The sequence below is a fragment of the Papio anubis genome, unplaced genomic scaffold, assembly GCF_008728515.1.
Source record: "Papio anubis isolate 15944 unplaced genomic scaffold, Panubis1.0 scaffold172, whole genome shotgun sequence".
NCBI lineage: Eukaryota > Metazoa > Chordata > Mammalia > Primates > Cercopithecidae > Papio > Papio anubis.
In genome coordinates this window covers 104,613-132,581 of record NW_022161713.1, presented here as the reverse complement: position 1 = coordinate 132,581, position 27,969 = coordinate 104,613, and the positions used below count along the sequence as shown (strand labels likewise).

At 33.6% G+C, this 27,969-nt stretch overlaps 1 protein-coding gene across 1 annotated transcript in view; it reads right to left on the bottom strand.

Annotated features, from left to right (window-relative positions):
- Positions 1 to 1,193: 1,193 nt before the first annotated feature.
- LOC116272713 (protein unc-13 homolog C-like) overlaps positions 1,194 to 27,969 on the bottom strand; it is a 119,390-nt gene continuing 92,614 nt past the window's right edge. The window contains exons 8-9 of the mRNA XM_031661477.1: positions 23,140 to 23,273; positions 1,194 to 1,448 (exon numbers count right to left, since the gene is read on the bottom strand). Of these exons, the coding sequence (XP_031517337.1) occupies positions 1,277 to 1,448; positions 23,140 to 23,273 (306 nt within the window). The 3' untranslated portion in view covers positions 1,194 to 1,276. The remainder of the gene's footprint in view (positions 1,449 to 23,139; positions 23,274 to 27,969) is intronic.

Below are 27,969 nucleotides of genomic sequence, written 5' to 3'. Positions count from 1 at the left end.
GATAAGCCTCTCTATTTGTGAGTGGAAGAGGCTGACTTTATCAGAAAACTAGATATTATGATCTATTGAGTACCTTTTTTTCCAAATGAGAAAAACTGAATGTTCCCTCTGCAACCTGGTACAGGAAAGCTATTAAACAGTAGCATGATAAACATGAACTCTGTAAAACCTGTCTTACTCTCGCAACCTGTTTTCCATATTGTAATCAAAATGATTTTTCTAAGTTGCAAATCTAAGACATGCACCTACTGAAAATCCTTTATGGGACTTCGTTTTACTCGGCACAGAGTCAAACTCCTCACAATGGCCCAGAAGGCCCTGTCTGCTGGTCGCTGCTAATTTCTCCTGTCTTACTTCTTGCTACCTCTTTCTTGCTCATTGGGTCTACTGAGTTCTCTCTTCTCAAATGCACCTTGTGCTTTCTCTAATTGCTAGTGCTCTGTCCTACCAAAAGCTCTTCTTACTCCTACCTATCCTTTAGGTCTTTATCAACGTTACACTTTATTAGAGGAATTTCCCGCAGTAAGCCTGCCTTGTTCCCTAGCCCCAGGTCTGATGTAGGTGCTTCTCCAGACATTCCGTCATCATTAGTCCTCACCACTCCATATTGCAACTGTTTGCATTCTTGTAGCCCTCCTCCATAATCTTGATGAGGGTGGGGACCAGGGCTATCTTGTTCATTGTTACATCCCCTACATCCAGCGTACCAATGGTCATTTAGTATCTATGGGCTCAATATATATTTACTGAATAAGTACAAATAAATTTTTCTACTAGGTTGTTAGTTTCTAGAGGACAGTAACCTGGTCTATGCTTCTATCTCTAACTGTAAACACAATGTGGGTGCACAAAGAATATTTATAGAATTATTTAACTTAGAGCTGTATTTCTCTTTTTCTACATCGTATGATTTGTACTTATTCAGAGTGGAGTTTCGGGTAAAGACCTCTGCCATTGTTCTTGTGTAAACTTGGTAGAATTTTGACCCGCCTCCCCGTGGATACTATTTCCAAGTCTATGCAGACAACTATCTGGATTAACTACTCATCCACCTCCTCAATATGGCCTGTTTTGGTAAATGAACTACATCAAGTATTCTTACATATGAGCATAATCCTATCAGTGAAATACTCTTACGATCCCAGAACTTAGACCATATAACTAAAAACGAATATACTTCTTTAGGGCTTTTTGTGTACTTTGAGACCTTATCTTTCTACCATAGGGAAATAAGTTTTAGAACTAAATTGATCACAATAATTAATGTTTTAACGTTTCAATTCTTAACATTTAAAGCCAAGAACACAAAATCACCATTTAACTCTAACATGTAGGTGAATAAGTATAAATATTTATAATTACCTTCTAATGCATATTTCATATCCAGAGCAAAAAGAGTCCACATAATTTCGGCACTTATTTTTCCCATGTTCAGCTCTTGAGGAAACCTAAAACCAAACACATTTAATTAGTGTATGAGGAAGAATAACATGCCTACAAACCAAAATACATCATTTTACACATCTACCACAGTAGTTATTATATAGTTCATGAACACTGTTATTTATGACATTTCTCTTTATGAACTGTCATAAGTAAAAAAAAAAAAAAGTTACACACTAGAGTTTAATGTTAAAAAGTTATTGGATCATAAGAAAACAGACTTCATTATATCAGTGCCAAAGTAACAGTGACTGGGGCTGCCTGTGGATGTCTTGTGATGAGTGTTTGTGTCTCAAGAGCTCCTTTGGTTTTATCGAAGACTTCTCCTTCTCCTTCTCCTTCTTCTTTTTTGTTTTGAGACGGAGTCTCACTCGGTCTCCCAGGCTGGAGTGCAATGGTGCCATTTTGGCTCACTGCAATCTCCTGGGTTCAAGCAATTCTCCTGCCTCGGCCTCCCAAGTAGCTGGGATTACAGGCGTGTGCCACCACACCCAGCTAATTTTTTGTATTTAGTAGAGACAGGGTTTCACCATGTTGGTTCAGGCTAGTCTGGAGTTCCTGATCTCAGGTGATCCACCTGCCTTGGCCTCCGAGAGTGCTGAGATTACAGGCATGAGCCACCACACCTGGCTGACTCCATCTTTTTATGTCTCACTTTCGAGGATAGATCAGATGAAAGTGAATAGCAAATACCATATGACACTAAAAAATCACAACTCATATATGTCCCTCAGCCATTTTCCTTGAAGGACACTTAAGTACTTTTATTTTTTCTATTATCTATTATCTTCATGTGAATTATTTCAACAAAGATTCCTCACTCCCTCTGGCAAAATGGCTCCTGGTGGACACCCCCACTAATCTGTACTCCAGAACTTCCAGGCAGGTCTGTGTTTAGACTAAACAAGCTTAGGTTAAAAATAAGATTCTGACTGCTTCTAAACATTTATTTTGTTTGCATGTGTATTCAATCTCATGAAAAGGCTCCTAAGTAATATAAGCCCAATGAATATGATGACCGAGTCTTTTTATTACAATGTAAACATTCACTCCACGCCAGAATGTAAGACTGGAAGTATTTTCTCTCTCTCTATATATATATATACAGACATGCACACATGAATAAAAATATTTATATCAAGGAACAGAGCTAGCTCTCACATTCATCCACATTTGGGGGTTCAAAAAAAAAAAGAGTATAATCCTGTATGGAAAGCGTTACCTAAGGAAATATGACTTCAAGACAACCTCAAATAAGAAAAGACTATTGACACATACAGAACTACTCTAGTCCATATTTCCATCAAAATTAGAGTGTGTTGCATCAGTTTCCCTTACTGACTGCCAGTTTTATCAATTTGTCTAATAAGGCATTCAATTTTGAAACTTAAATCCAGAAGCTTTATATTTATCAAGTATTTAAGTTCAGATCTCTTCTACAAAATTTAATACAACCTGAATACATATAAATTAGTTTTCAACATTAAATTTTACTTTATTGATATAACAATAACCCCAGGTAAACAATTTATTTCAAAAGGTTTCATCTGAGCATAAATACTAGTATCATACATTTTGTAGTCCATTAGATTTTATGTAGTTAGTATGCAGCATCAAAATTATAAGTGATATAATAAGAGTGCTTTTTGCTTATAAAAAGACAAAATTGCTTAGTTATTTTGATTTATTTAAATCAAGAATAAGATTATATTAGCTTTACAGTACAATATACAGGAAACAAAGATATTCACACAAAAAACTAAAGAATATCTCTTATAAACATAGATCTTCAACAAAAAATATCAAATTTAATCTCACAATATACAAAATGAATAATACATTATGATCAAGAGAGATTTATCCCAAAAATGCAACATTAATTCAACCTTCAAAAATCAGTCAACATAATTTACTGTATTGTTAGACTATGGAAGAAAAATTTTATGATCATCTCAATAGATGCTGAAAAGGTATTTGACAAACTTCAACATTCATTCATGATTTTAAATCCCTCTGAAAGATAGTAACTAAAGTGAACTTTTTTAACCTCATAAAGAGAATCTACAAAACCCTACTGCTAAAATTATAGTTATGTCTCACACTTGATACTTAAGGATGAAGGCAGTGATGTTGACTCTCAGTATTTCTACATAACATTATACTGGAGTTCTTAAGTTCTGTCAAAATGCAAGAAAAATACGTAAGAGGCATATAGATAGCAAAGGAAGCAATACAACTCTTCAGAGAGAACATGATTTTCTACATAAAAAATGGCATACTAAAAATTGTCTGCATAGAAAATGTCTAAAAAACTAATTTAAGAAGCTACAAAATATAAGGTCACAGAATACAAATTCATATATTTCTGTATACTACCAATGGACTATTGGAAATCGAAATTAAAATAACAGTATCATTTATAATAGCATCTGATATGGTTTTGCTCTCTGTCCCCACCCAAATCCCATCTCAAATTGTAATCCCTACATGTTGAGGGAGGGATCTGTAATCCCCATGGGGGCAGTTTCCTCTATGCTGTTTTCTTATAGTGAGTGAGTGCTCACAAGATCTGATGGTTTTAAAAGTGTTTGCCAGTTCACTCCTGTGCTCTTGTCTCTCTCCTCCTGCCTTGTGAAGAAGCTGCTTGCTTCCCCTCAGCCTTCAACTGTGATTATGTTTCCTGAGGCTTCCCTCACCATATGGAACCGTGAGTCAATTAAACCTCTTTCCTTTATAAATTACTCAGTCTCAGGCATCTTTTCTTTTCTTTTTTTTTTTTTTAGATGAAGTCTCACTCTGTCCCCTAGGCTGGAGTGCAGTGGTGCAATCGTGGCTCACTGCAACCTCCACCTCCTGGGTTCAAGCGATTCTCCTGCCTCAGCTTCCCGAGTAGCTGGGACTACAGGCATGCACCTTATAGCAGGGTCAGAATGCACTAATGCAGCATCAAAAGTTATTAAATACTTAGTTATAAATCTAATATAATATGCATAAGATTTATATGAAGAAAACTATGAAGTATTGAAAAACGAAATAAGGCCTAAATCGATATATTGTATTTATAGGCTGATATACTCAATAATGTTAGAATTTTATCTTTTCTCAAATTGATTCATAGATTCAATGCAATCTCAATCAAAATTCTAGCAGAATTTCCTGTGGAAATCAACAAACTGATTCTAAAATTGGCATAGCAAAGTAAAAACACCAGAAGATGAAAAAAATGCTGTTGTTGTTTTTTTAAAGTAAAGAACAAACTTTACTTGTATTTGCAGCTTTCTATGAAAATATAATAATTCACACAGAATGTCTTCAAATACAAGAGTGGCTAATTTTCAACAATGTGTAACAGTATGTCAGTGAAGAAAGGACAATGTTTTCAACAAGAGATGCTAAAATACTTGAATATCTACAGGCAAAAAGAAAAAATCTTGACTCATACCTTGCACCAAATTAAACATCTAACTCAAAATGAACCACAGACCAAAATGCCAAACCTAAAGCCATAAAACTTTTGAAAGAGAACATAGTAGAAAATCTTTGTGACCTTATATTAGGCAAAACTTGTCTAGATGTAACACAAAAGTGTAACCCATAAAATATTGATAAATTGAACTTCATGAATTAAAATCTGATCTTCAAAAGACATTGTTGAGAAAACAGAAAGGTAAGCCCTAGACAGGGAGAAAAAAATTTGCAAAACATGTGTCTGATAAAGGATTTATATCTAGGATATATACATTACACTAAAATCTCAGTAATAGAGAAAAAACATTACCCAATAAAAATGGGCAAATGATTTGAATGACACTTTAGAAGAGAAAAAAATTAGATGGGAAATAAACACATGCGAATAGGCTCAACATTATTAGTCATTAGATACTTGCCGATAAAATTATGATGTGATACTATATGTCTATTAGTATAGCTTAAAAAAACAAAAGGCAAAAGCCCAACACTATTAAGGGCTAGCAAAGATCCAAGTGTGCAGAGGAGCTGGAACTCTGACACATTGCTTCTGAGAATGGAAAATGTTATAGTTGTTTTGGAAAGCAGTTTGGCAAATGACATTTTTTATAGAATTGGAAAAAAATATTCTAAATTCATATGGAACCAAGAAAGAACCCAAACATACAAAACAATCTTAAGAAAAAAGAACCAAGCCAAAGATATCACACTACCTAACTTCAAATTATACTACAAGACTACAGTAACCATAACAGCGTGATACTGGCACCAAGAAAGACACAGAACAATGGAACAGAACAGAGAGCCCAGAAATAAGGCCACACACCTACAACCCATCTGATCTTTCACAAAACTGACAAAAGCAATGGGGAAACAACTCCCCATTCAATAAATGATGCTGGGATAACTGGCTAGTCATGTGCAGAAGACTGAAACTGGATCTTTTTCACTACATACAAAAATCAACTCAAGATGAATTAAAGACTTAATGTAAAATCGAAAACGATAAAAACCCAGAAGAACACCAAGAAAATGCCATTCTGGGCATAGGCCCTGGCACATGCCAGTAAAAAGCTTCTGCACAGCAAAAGAAACTATCAACAGAGTAAAGGGACATCCTTCAGAAGGGGAGAAAATACTTGCAAAGTATACATCTGGCAAAGGTCTAATATCCAGAATCTATAAGAACCTTAAACAAGTCAATATGTAAAAACAACAGGCAACACCATTAAACATGAACAAAGAACATGAACAGAGACTTCTCAAAAGAAGACATACACATGGCCAACAAGCGTGTGAAAAAATGCTTGACATTGCTAATCATTACAGCAATGCAGATCAAAACCATCATGAGATATTACCTCACATTGGTCAGAATGGCAATCATTGAAAAGTAAAAACATAACAGATGCTGGTGAGGTTGCAGAGAAAAGGGAATGATTATACACTGCTGGTAGGAAACAGCCACTGTGGAAAACAGTTTGGAGATTTCTCAAAGGACTTAAAATAGAACTACCATTCGACTCAGCAATCTCTTTACTGGGCATATAACCAAAAGAAAACAAATCTTTCTACCAAAAAGACACATGCACTTGTATGGTCATCACAGCACTATTCATAATAAACAAAGACATAGAAGTCAAGCTACAAGCCCATACACAGTGGACTGGATAAAGAAAATGTGTACCATAGGATACTACATAGGTATAAAAAAGAATAAAATCATGTTCTTTGCAACAACATGGATGGAGCTGGAGGTCATTATTGTAAGTGAATTAACTCAGGAACACAAATTAAATATCAGATGTTCTCACTTATAAGTGGGAGCTAACTATTGAGTACATATGGACACAAATAAAGGAACAATAGACATTGGGACCTCCTTGAGGGTAGAGGCTGGGAGAAGAGTACGGATCTAAAAGCTACCTATTGGCTACTATGCCTGTAGCTGTTTTGGAAAGCAGTTTTGGCATTTTTCATAGGATTAGAAAAAAATTCTAATATATAACCAAGAATTAGATGCTTATCATCTGGGTGATGAAATAATTTGTATATCAAACCCCCATGACTTACAATTTACCCATGTAGCAAACCTGCCTACGTACCCACTGAAACTCAAATAAAAGTTGGAAAGAAAAAGCAAAACAAAAACCACCATTTAAAATGAAACAACAAACTGGAAAAATATATCCAGCTTATATAAAAGACAAAAAGAGAATATTATTAACATAAAAAGAACATGTAATATTATTAACGTGTTAACAATCTATAGAAAAAAATGAAAGAAAAAGTGGCTGAGATGAAAGGGAAATTAAAAAAAAAAATCAAAGCCTAATAAACACAAGAAAGGAGCTGTTCACCTTAATAAGAGTGAAAATTTTCTACTTATCAGACTGGAAACAATTTAAAAATTGATGAAAATTCAGGCTTTCTTTTTTTGAAGTTGATTTTCTCGTAGTTATCTAATGACTCTCTACAGGCTTTCAGTTCTTCTGCTATACCAGTATCTGTGCTGTCCCTATCCCCTTCTCTTCTCTGTGCCGCAGGAGTCCCCTCATTGACGGCATCATCCTGATGTTAAATGATACCATGGAAAAATATGCAGCTATTGAAATGATCAAGGCAGAACTATATCAGTTGACATGAATAGATGTCTCTCAGGCAGTATTAGGTGAATAAAGCAAATTATTGATTAACATATAAGATGATCGTATATTTCATAAAAAATACTATGAAAGCAAACATTATTAAATGAATTTCTATGTTTGTATGTGTGAAAAAGTTAGCTGGAAGAAAACACACCAAACTACTGAAAATTTATAAAGCTTCGGTTGGGGAGTCATGCTTTTAATTTTTACTGATTTACTTCACAGAAATGATCTAAAAACATTAGAACTCTTATTTTCTACTTCATACAGCCTGTGAAGGTGAATATGATTATTTCTGTGATCATAACATTTTTCAAACTCAATTTTGAAGTAGAATCAATGGGAGTTTTACTACATACATGAGTTATTTTAAAAGATGGATAATAATAGTTTCCCACAAAACCCCTATTCAGTTGTTATTATTTCTAATTTAAAAATTGGTGGTCAGGAGTTAAGCCCTGAGATATCTCCAGTAAAGAAAAAACAATATTCAATGAGTATACTAGAACATGAACCAAATCAAAGACAGAATCAGAAATAGAGCCTATGGTTCTTGCCCATGTTTCTTTTTACTTTTTTTTTTTTTTTTTTTTGAGATGGAGTCTCTCTCTGTTGCCCAAGCTGGAGTGCAGTGGTGCAATCTTGGCTCACTGCAAGCTCCACCTCCTGGGTTCACGCCATTCTCCTGCCTCAGCCTCCCAAGTAGCTGGGACTACAGGTGCCCACCACCACGCCTGGCTAATTTTTCGTATTTTTAGTAGAGACGGGGTTTCACTGTGTTAGCCAGGATGGTCTCGGTCTCCTGACCTCGTGATCTGCCCACCTTGGCCTCTCAAAGTGCTGGGATTACAGGTGTGAGCCACCGCGCCCGGCCTATTCTTTTCTTTTACAATAAAAAAATTCCCATGCATTGAAAATGTTTACACAGTTAACAGTTTCTTTCTTTCTTTCTTTCTCTTTCCTTTTTTTTTTTTTGGTATTAGGCTATTGGTTTTTTCCTCAGAATACTTACAGTTTAAATTATTGGCTTCATGTTTTATGCAGTAGTCCCTTTTTAAATTTAAATCTCAAGATCTACTTCTTGCTAAGATCTACTTCTATACAGAAAACAATATTTGGGGTCTGAGGCCTCATTCTGATCAGTATTAGAAGTTTTGCTCTATTATAATACATTATGATATGCTGGTTTCAATTTTGGTTGTGCTATTACCTGTAGAGATAATAGACATCCCATGATAGAAATAAAAAGAATGCAAAGTTTCTTTCTTTAACAGTTACACAAGTTCTTCTGAAGCTTGTATTTTATTTTACTTTACCTCCACTCTATGGTACTTTTTGTACATTCAGATTTACATTTCTGACTCTTTCTTACATATTTCATAGTTAAATTAATGGCAATACCATTTAGCTGATGAATTTAGATAGCTACCAGAGTTATCAGCCTCTGCCACGATCCACAGTGTCCCCTCCTTTGCACCCTCCAGGGAATTTTTTCTTTGGTCTAAGTGTGGAATTTGCCTCTCTCTTCCCTATTCCTAATATCTCACCCCCAAGTCAAGTCATTATCTTCATTTGCCTCAATAATTACACTGATCTATTAGTTTACGTCTTTGCCCCTATTTTTCCCTCTTCTGATACATCTATATTATCACCTAATTTGCCTTTTAAAAACACAGGCCATCATATTTCTAACTACTGCTTTAAAACCATAAATTGCTTGTCACACGTTTATTAGCATATAATAGTTTCAACTCATTAATATGACTATCCTGCTCTGATCATCTGGCCCCAACTTTCATTTCTTTCACCTTCATTCCCCAACCCTTACCATGAATAATCTAGCTACCCCTAGTATTTATTATTTCTTGACATGCCTGACATTCCATATATCTTCTGATCATTTTCCACCTTCCTGCTGTCTCTTCTTCTTAATTTCTATGAGATAATAACCTCTCTCTCTCCCTGGAAAGCACAGCCCAAGTATCACCTCCCTTTAAGTCTTCTGCTGTATTCAAGGCAGAATTAGCAATGATTAAATGCTTGTGAATGATAAGGGCAAAGAGAAGTGCATAGTGACTATAAATGGGTCTGAGCTCGCTTAATATTAAGAATTAGTGACAGGATTGGTGCTTTTATACTGTAGAAATTACACAATTTTACTCTTGACACAAGGTCTCACTTAACTGGCACAATGTGATTGACATTTGCTTTGCAGTTCCAAACTGATGAAAATGAGGGGAATAATATTTTTTCTCTTTAACCAATTTTGTCTAGCATTATACAACATCTCTCCTGACAGGGTTCAGGACATGCTACCCCAAAATATGGCACCTTGGCAAATTGAATATTTCAAGTGGAAGGAATCTGAGAAATGGCACATGCAGTTAGGACTTTGTGATTTTCCCCTGAAGCAAGAATAAAACCTAGAAAGGGTTTTCTGATCTTCCTCTGAAGCAGGAAATAAGATCCTTATGTGAGAGCTGCTGCTCCTATACCAAAAGCAAAGAAAGAAGCATCCTTATCAAAAGGCACGTGAATGAGCAGGCCTTGCTGTTTCTCCAAGTTTACTGTATTTATACTTTTCTGCGGGCTTCTATACATGTCCCCACAACTCTCCACTTTTGGTCAAACCTAGCACAAAATATACTCAAATTTAGTCATTTATTCAGGTCTTTAATTCCTTTGAAGGCTCCCATGTCATATAAAGCCTATGTTAAATAAATTTGCATGCTCTTCTCTTGTTAATAGATCTTGTTATAGTGACTACAGCTGAGGACTCAGAGGATAGAAGGATAGAAGGAAAAGATATTCTTTCTCCCCTATACTTCTCTCACATAGCATCTCTTTACTACCTAACAGTATTAATTACATTTACACAGTCTTCCCAATACCTACATATGTATCTAATTCTTTTCTCTCCATACTTTTTTTTTTTTTTTTTTTTGAGATGGAGTCTCACTCAGTCACTCAGGCTAGAGTGCAGTGGGGCAATCTCTGCTCACTGCAAGCTCTGCCTCCTGGGTTCACAGCATTCTCCTGCCTCAGCCTCCCGAGTAGGAGCAGCTGGGACTACAGGCGCCTGCCACCATGCCCGGCTATTTTTTTCTATTTTTTAGTAGAGACGGGGTTTCACTGTGTCAGCCAGGATGGTCTCGATCTCCTGACCTTGTGATCTGCCCGCCTTGGCCTCCCACAGTGCTGGGATTACAGGCGTGAGCCACTGCGCCCGGCCCTCTCCATACTATTTAAACCATTTTAGCAGCCGGAATATAACTAAGTAACATTTGCAAAGCTAACAGTTTCCCAAACAATTCTTTACTGTTTTCTGCCTTGTGGAAATAGGGGAGAAAAATGAACAATTATGAGTAAAATACAGTGGGTGAAAGAAGAAAGTCGGTTCTGGAAATGAAAGGAGAAATACTCCATTTTCCCGACAACATAGATTTTATCAATTTCCGAGAAACTAATGGCTACATTTTAAGTTTCTAATTTTTAAGGGACCACAAAATAATATTTCCATAATAGTGTTTTTTCACTGTGTCCAACTTTGCCTTTGCAGACTTGTAAATATGTAATCTCATTTTGACACTAAATTTTTATATGCTTTTTCTATGCTGTAGTCCCAATATCAAATCATTATTTAAAAGGCAGAGTAGTTTTTTTCTGACACATTTCACAAATGAATACATCTGCCTTTTGGTGGGGGCTAGCTAAGGAGTCTATACCATCTGCGTATTTGCTAGAGGCTTATTTTCCAAAATTTAACACATTTTTGGCTATTTTTCCTGCCTGATACCTAGCAGTATAATACAGAAGTTAAATAGCAATGCATTCCAAAAGACAGCGATTTCATTTCTCCTCTGCTACTTAGCTAATTTACCCAGTGGAGCAGTGAGTAATCTCTTCAAAACTCAATTTTCTCACTTGTCAAATGGGGATGATATTAATTGTGTAACTTGGGACTGTTTCTAGGGCTGTTGTGAGGATTAAATGAGATTTTACACGTAAATATTTTGCTTAGTCACTGACACACAGTGAGTACTCAATAAATGTTTCCTGCTGATAATGATGAAATTATAAGTATAAATGAGACAGACAGGAAAATATTTAGATTCCATTGATTTCTAACGTAAAAATAATCACATAAAGTGAATGAAAACTTATATTTGTATTTACTAGGTGTTTAGTCCGTAGGATAAAATTTGTTAATAAAGTTAATAGCAATACACTTGATTTAGGAAAATGTTTATGTACTCACAGGACTAAATGGTTTTATGAACTTCAGAAATATTGAGCTATACACTAACAATTCATACATTAACTACAAATGAATTCCAAACTACGATAGAAACAAAACTGAAAGAGGTTTACCTTTCCACAACCATTTTGTAACTTTGTAGAAGTTGTCATACATACTTAAAAGTTAAAAGAAGTACACATAAATATGGTATATGAAATATTCCTACTTACCATATATATTTAAATTAGCCTTTCTCACACTAGTCTGAATTCATGAGGTTTTCTTGTGCACAAATTAAATTCTCTAAGGTGTAGCTCCACCTCTTCTTCATTTTCAATGCAGTCATAGCTTAACTTAATCTACCATTATAAAGAGGAGGTTTAATGAAATAACTGATCCATTCCACCATTATTTGACTGTCTCCTGTTTTTAATTTGCAGCAATTAATTAACAAAGCACAAATGTTTTAAATCTTGAATCTGAGACACAACAATTTAATAACCTAATTTATTATCTTGCAAATTTCTTACTGAAATGAGGAAAACATAATCTGCCACTGCCAAATTTGATAATACTGATTCATCAGTCACAATGGATAAAACTAGAATCCATTAAATGTGAAGTATTATTTTGATATGCAAAGTTTGTCTTTGAAGAAAAGTATGTTAATTATTACAAATTAGTAAGCAATGGTTCCCTGTTCCTGCCTGTCATGTATGCATCTGAAATTCCTTTGTCATAGCTGGAACTTAAGAGACAGTTTGTTGTGCCCTTTTTATATTATAAAACATATTAAGGCTTTGTTAGTATGTTCTGCACTTAAGATACTTGACATGCATTTAGTGCAATTAACTGCTATTATCACGAATGCAGTGAACAACTAAGCATAAATTTTATTAAGCAGGACTCTACTAGTAAATTATGAGCCATCCTTACAAATTAATGCTGTGGTAGAAATTTTTCCTTTTGTACTTAGGGTCTCTTGTACCATAAAGCAAATTGATCATAAGTGCCATTTGAAGCCAATCACCCTTTTTATCTTTTTGCTTTCTCTTTGTTTCATTTATAACCTAAGGCATTATTTTAATGAACTCAGATCTTTAAGTATATATTTAATTTTAACATGAAAAACAAAATTGTAAATGGATCTATGTAAACTGGTTTTTTTTTTTTTTTGGAGACAGGTTCTCACTCTGTTGCTCAGGCTGTTGCTGAGTGTTGCCTTGGCTCACTGCAGCCTCCACGTCCTGGGCTCAAGCAGGTCCTTCCGCCTCAGCCTCCCTAATATCTGGGACTACCAGCGTGTAGCAAAATGCCTGGCTATTTTTGTATTTTTTAATGTAGAGATGGGGGTCTCACTATGTACTGATCTCAAACTGCTGGCCTCAAGAAATCCTCCTGCCTCAGGTTCCCAAAGTGCTGGGATTACAGGCAGGAACCATTGCTCCTGGCTTCCACTTTTTAAAAGTTTTTATTTTTTTATGTCAGAGACAGGATCTTGCTCTGTCACCCAGGCTGGAGTGCAGTGGTCTGATCATAGCTCACTTCAGCCTTGAACTCCTGGGATCGAGAGACCCACCTGCCTCATCCTTCCAAGTAGCTGGGACTACCAGCATGAGCCCAGCTCTAAGTTAACTATTGAAATCAGCATCGCATAAGACAATTAAAATACCACCTGGCAGTGTGACAAAGGAGTTGCAGATGGCCAGAGACAGCCTAAATAACTTGTGTAATGCGCATGGGATAAATAGTCAACAGAATTTACTGAGTTTAGATAACTGTTTCTCAAGCTGCAAGACCTGGTACAAGCAAGTCCTCATGTTCATATTGCAGGGCAGTTGGAGCACCTATTCAATGCAGGCATTAGGGTGGGTGCCTTCTGTGCATTATCTCTACAAATCCTGCTATGGTCTCATGAATTAAGTTTTGCCTCCTAATTTCTAAAACATAGAAAGCCTAAAAGATGTTGCAATCAGATCCAGATTAATCATTAAAATATCAGAAATGTTTGGAAGGATTAATGTGCATCACCTTATTTATGGGATCCTCTTGTTAACATTAACCCTTTTGTTACTTCAAAGGGTTGCTGACATTTTGATTCTGCCTATTACTAGATATGTGATTTTGCGTAACTTAGTTCCCTCTATGCTTAAGTTTCATAATCTGTAATTTGGGGATGATAATGGTACTGATATCATTAGAATAAATTTAGGATTAAACATTAAACTGTAAAAATGTTAGAATAGTGCCTGACTCCAGTTAATTCCCCATGGTTCCCCATATAATGATTATGATATTTATAACACATAAATATCTAGTTGTGTTAAAATCTTTCAGCAAGCATGACAAACCTTGAAAAATTCAAGATCAACTCTTTTTCGCCTCTGTGATATGTGGTCAGGGAGGTAGAAAAGTGAAATCTTCAGAGGTGTTTAAATTAGTATAATTCTTAGTAAGCATTCTTTGACAGTACTCTTGTGCACTTAGAAAAGTGTTTGAATTATTTCCACATAATGTAATATTTTGGGAAACTGCAGAGAAACACACTTGATCTGTTTTAAAATTCAAAATGGCTATGATAGACATGCGTAACAATTTTTAAAATTACTTTTGAAATTTTACTTTATATCTTTAGTGTCAGGTAGATTTTTATAACAGATCTGTGGTTTTTTCCGCTATCTATTCTGCCCATTATGAACTCCAGGTCTGCAAAACCGATCTCTTGTAGGAAATAAACCATTTGCCTAGATCCTAAGAATTCAAATTAAAGCATTTTTTCTTTTTTTTTTTTTTTTGTTTTACATTTCAACAGAAAACAAACTGCAACTATATTGGAATACATGTGTCATTCCATATACTATTATATTGGATTAGTTATGCTACTTTGGTTCCAAAAATCAGAGGCTCAAGTAACTACACGTAATTAAAAAGTAATTTTTGTAAGGATACTTTGGGTAATGGAAAAACAAAACTAAACTCCATTACCACATTCTACTGGAACCCAAGAAAAATGAACTCTGTCTACTGCAGTCAAACAGCCCCTGGAGTCAGGCTTTAGGGAGCCTCAGACAAGACAGACAAGATGCTCCTTCAGGGTTTAAGGCAGCGCTGAGGAGTGCGTTGAATGACCGCAGACAGGGATCTTCCTGCACAAAGTCCTCCAGTATGTGACTCTGCTATTCTTGTATCTGTTTTTCCTTCCAAGTATCCTTTCCCTCTACTCACTGCCAACTACCTTCTTCTCTCTCAGTGCTATCTTCATTCCTGTTTATACTTCATTTTGACTTATTCTTATTTGTGGATCACCGACTGCAGGTATCTCCAAATTCGTAAACTTTCAGTGTCTATTCTCCCTGTCAGCTGAGTCATTCTCAGGATTTTTTGGTACAGTTTCAGAGAGGGAACCTAGTTTCTCTGTTTTCATAAGGCTGTGTCAACAAGGATGTATAGGAGGAGTTTAATCACAGAATGACTTGTGACTGTGGCAGGCACAGGCACAGTAGTTAATCAGTTTCAGACTCCTGATTAATTTTGTACATATCTCTTTTAGAAATTAAATATTTGTGACTCTAGCCTTGCATGGTGCCTGGCATATATTAAGGGTTCGATACATATTTATTAAATTGAAATGAAACTGTTAATGAAAAACAATAAAAGTCCAATAGAGCAGAAAAGAAAAGAATGAGATAAAATACTTTAGGTTAAAAGAAAGAATCAAATATTTACCTTATCTTTCCTATATTTACTATATATTAGGGTAACCAAGTAACCTTAATTAATGAAAGAAAGTTCTTCTTTGTAAAAAATTCTAACAAATAAATGTTGAAGAAATGATAACCTTATAAAACCACCATTTTGTCATCCGTAATGGAATAGCAAATTCTGAAGTGATCATAAATAAATGAAACCATTAGAGGAAAGGTTGATGAAGACATTTTCAACAAAGAAATAAGGCTGGCAGCACTAATCACTGTTAACATCACTACAAGGGAATAACCAGATAAAGTCCTACCTGATGTGACATAGTATGAAGTACACACAGTCACTTGTGAAGTGTTCTTAAAAAAATGAACCTGAAATATTCAGCTATGGAGAGTATTAATTATGAAGGAACAAGTTAATTAGCAGCACGAGGAGGCAAATGGAATAACCCAGAAAGTGGCATATTCTAAAGGGTAGTGAACATAGCTTCTTTCAGAAGTCAATGGTATAAATAAAATAAAAGGGAGGGGGGACTTAACTAGTATGAAAGAGACTTGTAACACATAATAACCATATGTAATGCTTATACCTTATTTGGATCCTGATTGAAACAAAACAATGTAAAAAAATAACTTCTTTAAAGAAATTCAGAAGCACTTGATTATGGAATAGGGATTACACAATACCAGGCAATTACTGTTAATGTTATTAGTTGTGCTGTACAAAAGAAAGCCATGATTTTTAGGGATAAATGCTGAACTAAGAAGGGATGAAATGATAGGATGTCTGAAGTTTGTTTAAGGTAATTCAGCCAAAAGAAAAAGAAAAAAAACTCAAGAGTATAGACGAAGAAAATATCACAAAATTTTGATAATTGTTGAATTAGACTGATGGCTATACAGAACTCTACTGCATAGTCTCTGTACTTTATTGTATGATTAACACTTTCACAACAATTTCTTAAATATAAAAGTAATTTAGGGAACCCGTAGTGTAAGCAAACAGATCAATAACTTTAATACTCTGAACAACATTATTTCCAAAACAGAAAAAACAAAGGCAAATCCTAATCAAAGTAGCTTAAACATAAACTTCCTCAATTCAGCAAATAAAATACACTATCTTTAAAAACATCCAATTTGAAACTAATGTTCTGGCTCATCATATAACCCTGAGAGGGGAAAAATAAGCAAATTTCATCCTTGCAAATGGAAAAGACAATCTTTCAAAATTGGTCCATTTTCTACTCAATACACTGAGATACTTTCTGTTATCTACACTTAATGAAGAGAGAAAATGAGTTGAGACTTCACTGTATGTATACTTTTGGAGAAAACTAAAAGAAATTACATATTATAGTACAATGCATGCAAACAAATGAGATAACAGAATGGATGAAACATATTTCTGCTTATGTTTTGGTATGCATAACAAAAACAAAGTAATATGAAGTCACAATAGTTTTAGTAAAATGAGTAAAATTTTCTGAATATTTAGAAATAATTAAGATTTCTGACTTTTAGGCATATATAGCTAAACTTCTCTATATTATGTATTTAATTGATATCAATCTAAAGGATTTCCATATGTATGTATACAACTCTCTGTTGCATATAATGCTTGCAAGTCACACAGATAACCAAATCTCTGTATATCAAAATATAAGTCACTGTGAATTTCTTTAAATTGATACTTCCTCCTGTATTTCTTATCTCCAATAATGATGCCCCTATAAATATAACATTTCCATTGTCTCTGCTTCCTTAACACTCTACTCAATGCATTTAGTCATAAAGATCTTTTGATTTATTTCACAAATCTGACCTTAACTCTCCACCATCTTACACAAGGCTTTCATATCTTCTCACTGGATTACTGCGATAGCCATTTAACATTTATCTTCACTAACAGAAGAAAGACAATACTAAAAGAATGAGAAAAAAATTAACTTAAACCAGAAAACAAAACATTGAATAAAATCAAAAGCTGTTTTTTAAGACCGGTAAAATTTATAAATGTTCAGCCAGTTGGACAGAACAAAAGAGAGAAGACACAAAATATAAATATTAAGTATGAGAGAGAGGAAAAATCAGTTCAGATTTAACAGACATAATAAGGATAATAATAGGCTGGCATAAACAACTACATGATGGAGAAATTTCACTACTTAGATTAAATGGAAAATTTCCTTGAAGATACAAACTACAAAAACCTAAACTGAACAAATAGGTAAACTAAACAGCCCTATATCTAATGAAGAAAGAGCATTTTTAGTTTAAAAACCTCCTACAATAAAACTCTAAGCCCAGATTATTTTTCCAGTAAGTTCTATCAAAAACTCAGAAAAGAAAATGTCAAATTTTATAAAAACTCTTTTGGCAAATCATACTGGAGGAAATACTGTCTAACTCATTCTATAAAGCCATCATTACATTGATATAAAAATCAGATAAAGACACTATAAGAAAATAAAACCATAGATCAATATCCTCATAGACACAAATGCAAAAATACTTAACAAAATTTTATGAGTAAAATATAATAATATATAGGAAAGATTATACATCAAGACTATGTGGAGATTGTTCCAGGAATGGAAGGTTGGTTTAAAGTTAAACACTCGTTAGTATAATTCACCATACTGATGGTTGAAAAGCAAAATTGTGTGATTACCCTATTATGAGCAGAAAAGATATTTGAAAAAATCCAACATCCTTTCATGATAAAAACTTTCAGAATAATAAGGATGGAACAGAACTTCCTCAACCTGATAAATAATTATTCATGAAAAACATTTAGTTAACATGATATTCAATGGTAAAAGTCTGTATGCTCTCCCTATGAGATTAGGAATAAGGCAAGAATGTCTGCTCTTCACCAATTTTAGTCAACATTGTCCTGAAGATTTTAGCCGGAGCAATAAGGCAAGAAAAATAATAAAATGCATCCAAATTGGAAAGATATCAGTAAAACCATCTTTATTTTAGACAAGAATATGATGTATTTAAATAATCACAAGGAACTTACAAAAAAGTAAATTTAGGAAGGCTGAAGATATATATTTGTGTATCTATGTACTACTAACAAAGAATGGGAAATTGGAATTAAAAATACTATTTAAGATAGTAATAAAAATACTTAGAAACCAATTAACAAAGAATATGCAACACCTTTCCACTAAAGTAAAAAATTAAATAAGACCTTAATGCATGTACATACCATGTTCATGGATTATAAAATTCATATTGCTATTTTCATTTCTCCCCAATAGATTTATACATTTAATGCAATATCACTCAAAAGTCCAGCAGACATTTTTCTTGTAGAAATTGATGAACTGATACAAATTTAAATGGAATTGCAAAGGAGCTAGAAGAGCCAAACAATTTTCAAAAATATAAATAAAGTTGAATAAATTTTACTATAATATTTCAAGATATGTTAGAAAATGATAGTCACCAAGATGTGCAGTACTGGTGTAATTACGGATATATAGATCAATGGAACAGAATACAAAGAACTTCAGAATTAACCTCTTACATATATAGTCAACTGAGTTTTCACCAAGGTGCCAAAGCAATTCAATGAGGAAAGAATAATTTTCAACAAGTAGAGATAAAAAAATAGATAACCATATGAAAATGATCCCAAAGAAAGTTAAACTTGATTATAACACTAGTTAACAAGTAAAAATTAGCTTGAAATGAATTATAGACTTAAATGTAAGATGTCTAGAAGAAAACTGTGGTGTTGCAAACTGACTGCAGATTGCAAGGATTTCTAAAATAGAAATTTTTAAAAGCTTAAACTATAAAAGAAACTGATAAAAATATTGGACTATTCCATCAAAATTTAAAAAATATGCAATAACTATGCTCTTCAGAAGGCACTAGTAAGATAATGGAAAAGAAAGTTACAAACTAGAAGCATACATTGCAACATTTATTTCTGATGACAGAGCTTTATCTAGTACAGACCTTTACAACTCAACAATAATAAGATAAACATCCTAATTTGGAAATGGGAAAATGATTTTAACAGAAATTTCACCAAAGAAGATATATGAATTTCAAATATGCAGATAAAAATACGGTCAGTATCACTAGGATTCAGAAAGCGCAAATCAAAATCATAGTTAGATCATATATGCCTATTAGGATAGGTAAAATTAAAATGTTTATCAAACCAATTGTTGGCATAGTACAGCCACTTTGGAAAGCAGTTTGGCAGTTTTAATATTAAATACATACATACCATATAACTCAAGAGAAATAAAAGAGTATGTCTATAGAAAGACTTGTAAACAAATATTCATAGCAACCTAATCTTGAAAAAATACAAATTTTAACAGATGAATGAATAAACATATTGTGGTATATATGTACAAGGGAATACTACTCAAAAATAAAAAGAAACATACAATAACATGGGTGAATCTCAAAATAGTTGTAATGAATAAAAGCAGCTGGACAAAAGAATGGAGAGAATCTATGAATACATTTACACATAATGATAACATTTCCAAACTAATTCATAGTACTAGAACGGAGATAAGGGGTTGCCTGGGGATGGTGGAGGAGTGGATGAATTATAAAAGTGGATGAACTATTGGGGTAATGGCTATCTTCATTATTTTGAAAATAGTGATAATTTTGTGGTTAAATACATATGCCAGAACTATTCAAATTATACTATTTAAGTACATGAAATTGTATTATATTCAATTATACCTCAATAAACCTGTCAGAAAGAGAGAGAAAGAGAGACAGAAACCAAGACCTAAATCTGAAAGTACTCTGCTTAATACTATTTAGTTTTAATGAAATACTGAAATTTCTAAAACATCTAAAATTCATTATAATTTTAAAAATTGAGGAAATATTATTCAAATAAATACTGTATTTCACTAATAAATCAACAACATGGGAACAGACAGAACAGATACTGACTACATGTATAAATTTACTTTAATTTATTCATTCAACAAATATGTATGCCTGAATATACATTAGTCAACAAAATAGAACTCTTTTCCCTCATGCTTATATTCTACTGTTAGTGTAAACTTGTTATCAAATTTGAATAAGCAAAAGCTTACAATGATTTCTCAAGCTCATGATAACAATAAGAACTTCACTAAATGATCTGAATCAATAATTATGCATTACATTGAAAGATATTTTAAAATGTCCTATATTTTAAAATCATTAAATTCACTTGCCTTTGCCTCTAAAACAAAACCCAAGCTACTTTTAACATGTCCTTCACATATTGATCTGGGCCTTCATTGTTAGTGACCATAAGACACAATAACAGGGATTGTTTATTAATATTGCAGATTTCTGTGTCAATTTCAGGTTTTCTGAATCCATAGATTTGGGGTGGGGCTCAAGATCTGCAAATCCAACTAGTAGTCCATGTGATCCTTACCCTAGTGGTCTGGAATTTTTACTTTGTGAAATCCTGCATTAGTTTAAGTAGCCAAGGAGATGATTAATGAAGCATAAATGTGACAATACAGTATTCAAACAAAGAAACAGATATAAATGAAAATCTCACCACATTATACAAATGCAACATTGGCCACCAGGACCCCATCTCAGTCTCCAGATGAGTTCACTTAAAGCATTTATTAAATTAAGTGAGAAACTAAATTGAATGATCTTCAGTATGCAAAAAAAGCTTTACATCATCCTTAAAATCTGACCAAACACAATAATAAATAATAGATTCCAAATAGAGGAAGGCATTTGTTTTTTTCAGGGACAAGTTTTCAAAGGAAAAAAGGGGACTTAAACTCTGACATTAAAAACAAAATTAAAACCAAAAACAAAAACAATTCTCTCCCCATATGTCATTGCTAATTTTTATAACTTAGGCTTAATTTAGTTCACAATTATAAATATATTTTTGCCATAAATATTATTTATTCCAGTTCCTTTACTACAGTTACATATAATCAACTAAAATCTTTGTATATATTTTGAGGTATATGACTAAAAATAAATCATGGATATTTTAATTTCTTCCATGATTTTATAATGTATTTTACCGGTCATATCCTGATTGAAGATACTTGGTAAACATAAGAAATTTCTTTGATTATTAAAGCCAAAGTTTCTTCATAGAACTGAATTTGTATTTCTCAGCAGAAGTTTGTTTTCATCCAGCATCCATTTATAAAATGGCCTATCCCAGTCCAAGGACACAGTCTTGAAACAAGTTGTCAGTCTCCCAACGTTTCAGAAACCTACTCTGTCCTCAAGAAAGGTCCAAAGAGTAAATAAGAAAACAATCCTATTCCACAAAGTTGTCAGAGACCTGAGAAGTACTTCTCAGGACCCGTGATGAGATGATGACAGGTTATAGATTAAGAGAAGATCTTCTAGTCCTAACAGCAGAGAATAAAAGAGCAAAGTCTGTACAGAGATTGAAACACTAAGGCCTTCAGGAAGAAAAAGGTGGATATAAGAATTAGGTTTGGGGAAAAAGGGAGAAGAAAGTGAAAGGGCAAACTTAATGTAATGATGATTGTATACCAAAAATAGGACCACTTTCTCCACAATTAGGAATTGGGGGACTGTTGAAAATGGGTGATTAACAGTAAGCAGAAAAGGATGAAGATTGAAATACTTAAATGTATTTCTTCTTTAATTGGAATTTTAATTGGAGCCAACATAAACAATGACCCTAATGGTCTTGACCAGTATAGAGGGTAAGAATACCAAACACATTTATCCATAGTAAATCTGAGTCTACTTCACTGTTCTACTTTACTGTTTGTCTATTTCTGCTATCTTTGCTACCCATAACATTTCAGGTCTAACTAATATTGTCAAGACAATCCTCTTCATTAACCAGATTGCAAATGCCTAGCTGGTAGTCTGATGTTATATTTGCTTTTATGGTCTTTAATATGTGGGTGTAAAATAAAATCTAAATATGCAATATTAAAGTTGGATAGGATCTTGGAAATCATCTAATAATTACACCTTTGTTTTAGTTGGGAGGAAACTGAGACCCAAGGAAATTAGATAATTTGCCTAAGGTCACATAGCTAGTGGTATTTTGATAAAATGAGGATTTTTACAGTCTCTTCTAGAACAGTCATGAATTTTAATTCATCTATATTGTCTTAGAGGCATGAACTTTAGATTGTAATTTGTGAAAATTGACTTGTTTTATTAAATATTTTATTAAATTTGTTAAATCAATATGCATAGCTATTTTGAAAGCAGCTGTTGTGCCAAATGTTTATTATTCAAAAGCCACAATGCAATATGTTTAATACTAACTCTTCAAAATTATTTTTAGTTTTGGGGGAGTGCACATTTTTTTTCTTTTGAGACAATGGTATAGTTATGAAAGGATCCAGAGGAAAAGTTTTACATTACATAAAAATCAAATCTTGGAAAATATTTTTCTCCATATCCACAGATTCATACTCCATAGAGCTCAAATTAAAAATTCATAATATCATTTAATTGATATTTGCTGATAAAAGTTGAAAAATACCATTTTCTATAGCTTAATCATGGAAAAGTTTATTATTGTCATCAGAGTATGTTGCACTTAAAATATGTATTATTTTAACTTCAGTGGAATAAAATCCATTCATTTCCAAAACATTGTACTTACTGATTCAGGACAGGTGTGTAGGCAGTTTTATCCTCATCAATAATAGTGACCATCAGTGTAATAAGTTGGGGCCAAAAATCCAAATTCTTGGTGGTTGGTCCCTGATCTTCACGAGGAATGTCCTGTTTCTTACTCTGCTCACAAATTCACGCAACATGCAAAAGAAAAGGTTAAATGGGATGACTTTAGTTAGATGTCACTGTCAAATAGAAGATCAAAGAAAAATGATTATGGAAATGAAATTCTTAGATTATGGGAGTTAAAGCTGTTAAACTCAGGTTTCTTTTCTTCATTGAATGGCATCCCATAGAATAAACTCACAGTGGCCAGGCTTGTATTTCCAATCACTTTTTAAATTTTGGTTCAACTTCCATTGCTTTTTTTATTGTTGTTGTTCTGGATTGGAGGTTTTTCCTCCCTCTGATGATTATAGTTCGTGACCTTAAGAATTACTATTATAGAAATTATGCCTTTAATGTGGCTTCTTCCAAGGATGAAAATTGAATTTTGTGTGTGCAAAGGTGTGTGTTTGTGTGTGCATGCAAGTATGTGTGCATAAAATTTGTCTTGTCTAAATATTTTGCTCAGTTACATCAGTAGTAAGTATGCCGAACCGACAGCTGCCTGGTTGCAAACTCAGTACTGTTAAATCCCACAATACATATGCAACATTAATGACTTAAACTCTCCCTTCTTACACACAAATGTATCTAGATAACCAAAATTTTGTGTTTGCCTTTTTCTCTTTTTTCCTTTTTTAAAAACATCTTTGAATCTTTCTTAATTTACCACTCTCCTCAAAATCTTCAACTGTCATTCTAGAAAGCAGAATGTGACATAGGATGATCTAGATTTACTTTGAGGTTAACAGAGTACAATAACAATCTTGAATGTTGCACATATAAATTTCATACTCAACATATGCAACTCTTTACAACATCTAGATAAGTTAATTTGGTCATTTATTTTGGTGGGTGTTCCTTTAGAGCACTTCTTTTACATTTACTTGTTAAAATTGGGTTAAAAAAATAGGCAGAGATAAATTTTCACTTAAGTGTACGGAAATTTTTGCTAAATCCTTTGCAAGCTTATAGGTGCGGGATATTTGAAAACATCAACTTATGGCTCTGGAAACTCAAAGACTCTGGTGTAAAATGAGTATTAGATTTTATTTGGCCCAAACTATTGCCATATCCAATTGCCATGTCTTCTGTAACCAGGTCAGCTACCCTCTCAGTTGAATGGTTGTATATGTGTATTTTCCAGTGCAAATCATGATATGTAACCATATTCTGTTGAGTTGTCATTTAATTATTATTCTCACTTAACTTAAAAGATAGCCAGGTCAGCTACCCTCTCAGTTGAATGGTTGTATATGCGTATTTTCCAGTGCAAATCATGATATGTAACCATATTCTGTTGAGTTGTCATTTAATTATTATTCTCACTTAACTTAAAAGATAGCCCTATAGTAAACTCACTTAATACTAGAGACCTCTCTAGTCTTAGACTATAATGTACTTTTAAGAGCATGTATTTCCCTAGGGTACATCCAAGAGTCGTTGATTTACATTTATGTTTGAAATGCAGCAGATGTTAAAACTTGCAGAACTAAATTAAAATGGTAAAAAAATTAGTGGCTGACATAAAATACTTCAAATGTCCAGAATGAATTATAAGCAGTCTCCAAAGATCTTAAGAAGTATGTACATGTGATCCCCGAAAACAACTTGAAAGTTCTTGGCAAGCTTCCTCTTTCAATTCCTTCGTTATGTCAGTCAACTTTAGGAAGTAATGGGCAGTAATGCAGGCTTACAAATATCAAGCTTTGCTGCCTTTTAAGTTAGAACTTTTATTAAAATTTATTTTTATTTTGTGAACAGGATTTTGTTATCACCACAATAATGTAATTATTTGTGCATTATATTAAGCTCAATAGATTTCTAAAGGATTTAGAAATCCAGATAACCTGGTGCGTTGTGAAGGTTATAAATAAAACTGCTTCCAATGGCCATGGTGGGGAGATATTTGGTATTAGAACAGTATCATTAATTATCGTCATATGTACATAGCCAAACTATATGTCTTATAGGTTTTAAGTAATGTGATTAAATGAAATAAAATTATTATACATGATATGTGTAACATCACAGTCACTTCTCATCATTTTGCTAAGAGTGACATGGAAAAGAGGAGAGACAGAAGTAGTTGAAATATGCATTCATTTCCAAATCCCTTACCTGTCACAAATTGTACTTCCATCACTCTTTTTTATGACACCAGAAGATTACTGATGATGCTATTTTTCACATCCTACTATGTTTGTTGCTTTAGAATAAATCAAACTTGATGTTGAATCATTAAGTTTTTGCATAGCACACAATACTATCATAAATCAGGCTCTCCCTACTTTAATAGCACATTGTAAGAGACTGCATGCTTAAGGGATGAGGTCTAATCTGGTGTATTATAAATTTCTTAAGAATTAAGTTTATCTATGTAAAACTTTTTAATGTATCCTAGAAATCTAATAGGGCATTAACCTTATGATTGGAAAAATTAAGGTTATGATAGTAGAAATTAAGAAAAGCTTACAGTAAGTGTATTCATACTGATTGAAACATTACTATGAATAATGTTATGAAATAACAATTTGTTATATCAAGAAAATATGATAATTATAAATCATTTAATAATAAATAAAAATACATTCATTAAAATATGACCCAGTAAATGAATCATAATTATAGTGATTACTATAATAGTGATTAAAATTATTTTGTTAATAGATTATTGAAGAAACAGACTTGAAAGAAAATCTGTAAGGGTATAATGGGGAGGTAATTTTTGAAAGTGGAAAGTTGCCAGGTTATAGGATTATCTGAAGAAAGTTCCAATGGTCATGTTTACAAAGGATATTTCATTACAGAAAAGCATATACAGAAAAGCTTTTACAGACCAGCTGATGGGATATATATTACACTTTCATGATATCAGATAAGAAAATATAAGTATATTCCATCAAGAAGAGATCAATATATAGAAAGAGCCATTACATGCAAAAGAAAGTACTGAAATAACAAATGATATCTTCAAGTTAGTGGAACTTTTCAATACTTTAAAAATGGTTATAAAATATTTCTGTGGCATTCAATGTATTCATTCAATAAACATGTAATTGTGAAATGCTGCTTCTAAGGAGCTGACAAGACTAGGGTTGGGAGGAGACATTTGGTAGAAAAATGCAAAGACCGGCCGGGTGCAGTGGCTCATGCTTGTAATCCCAGCACTTTGGGAGGCTGAGGTGGGTGGATCACCTGAAGTCAGGAGCTGGAGACCAGCCTAACCAACATAGGGAAACTCCATCTCTACTAAAAATGCAGAAACTAGCTGGGCATGGTGGCCCGTGCCTGTAGTCCTGGCTACCTGGGAGGCTGAGGCAGGAGAATTGCTTGAACCTGAGAGGTGGTGGTTGCAGTGAGCCAGGATAGCGCCACTGCACTCCAGCCCGGACAACAGAGCAAGATTCCATCACAGAAAAAAAAAAGAAAAGAAAAGAAAAATGCAAAGACAGGCTACGTAAACACAAAAACACATGACAGATGCCTACTATATTTGAATAATTACTAGTAAAATGGGCTATAACAGCTTTTGATGAAGTGTGCTTCTCTAACGTTTCTTCTACTCTATGTTAGTATCGTGTACTTACACACACAAGGGCCAGGGCTCAACCAACTTAAAAATTTTTGCTTAAACAAAGTTAAATACATTATTTTCAGATTTCCTGAAGCCTTTAATATACTACTATGCATGGTGATTCTCTAAGATTGTGGTTCTCCAACTTTAGTGTGCATCAGCATTGCCGGGAAAGCTCACAAACACAGATAGGTTGCTAGGTCCTGGGACCCATCGTTCCTGATTCATTAGGTCTAGGGTAAAGCTTGAAAATGTGTATTGAGAATGACCTTTCAAGTAATGCTGGTGCTTCTGCTCCAGGAACCAACTTGAGAACCACTTCTCTAAAAGGTAATACTAAAGCATTAGTTTCTCAAATGGATTTGAACTTGATAAAGCCCGCCATTCTCTTCCTGTTCCTCCACCTCATCGTGCCAGACTTTTCACAGAGTAAGCGTTTTTCTGAACACACTTTGGGAAATAAAAGACTAGAGAGATAAATGCAGGGGTCAAATCATGAAAAGTTTTGTGTGTTATGTCAAGGAGTTTGCATTTAAACCAAATATGATAAGGACTATTAAAAGATTTTAAACATAGGAGGACTTGGTTACATTTGTGTTTTAAATGATTTGGCAGTTTACTTATTAACTTAAAGAGTTAATAAGTTTACTTATTTTACTAATAAGTTTACTAATAAGTTTACTTAGTTTACTTATTAACTTAAAGAGTTAATAAGTAAAATTGTTGGAACTTATTGACTAATGGGTGAGAAGGAAAAGAGAAAAGGAGGAATCTAGAAGATAATTAGGTAGACCTGTCTGAAGTTTCAAAGGCATTCTGAAACCTGTTGATGTAGATTTAAAAAATTCCAGTATATATGTGGCAGCTGAAATTATGGAGTAAATAAGATTGCTCAAAAAGAGAGAGATAAATATGTGACCACAGACAAAACCTTAGAGAAAAAGTCTAAAAAACAATAAGAATAAAATTTTTAAGAGACATAGGTAAAGAAGAGAGGCCCCTATTGAAACGGAAGAGAATGAGATCCAGAGTCTATGTGAAATAACTAGCTTCAAGCACAAATAAGAATGTGACTTGCTCTGAGTAAGATAATAAAAAAACTTGCAGATAAGCCTTGTTGGTGGTGAGAAAAGT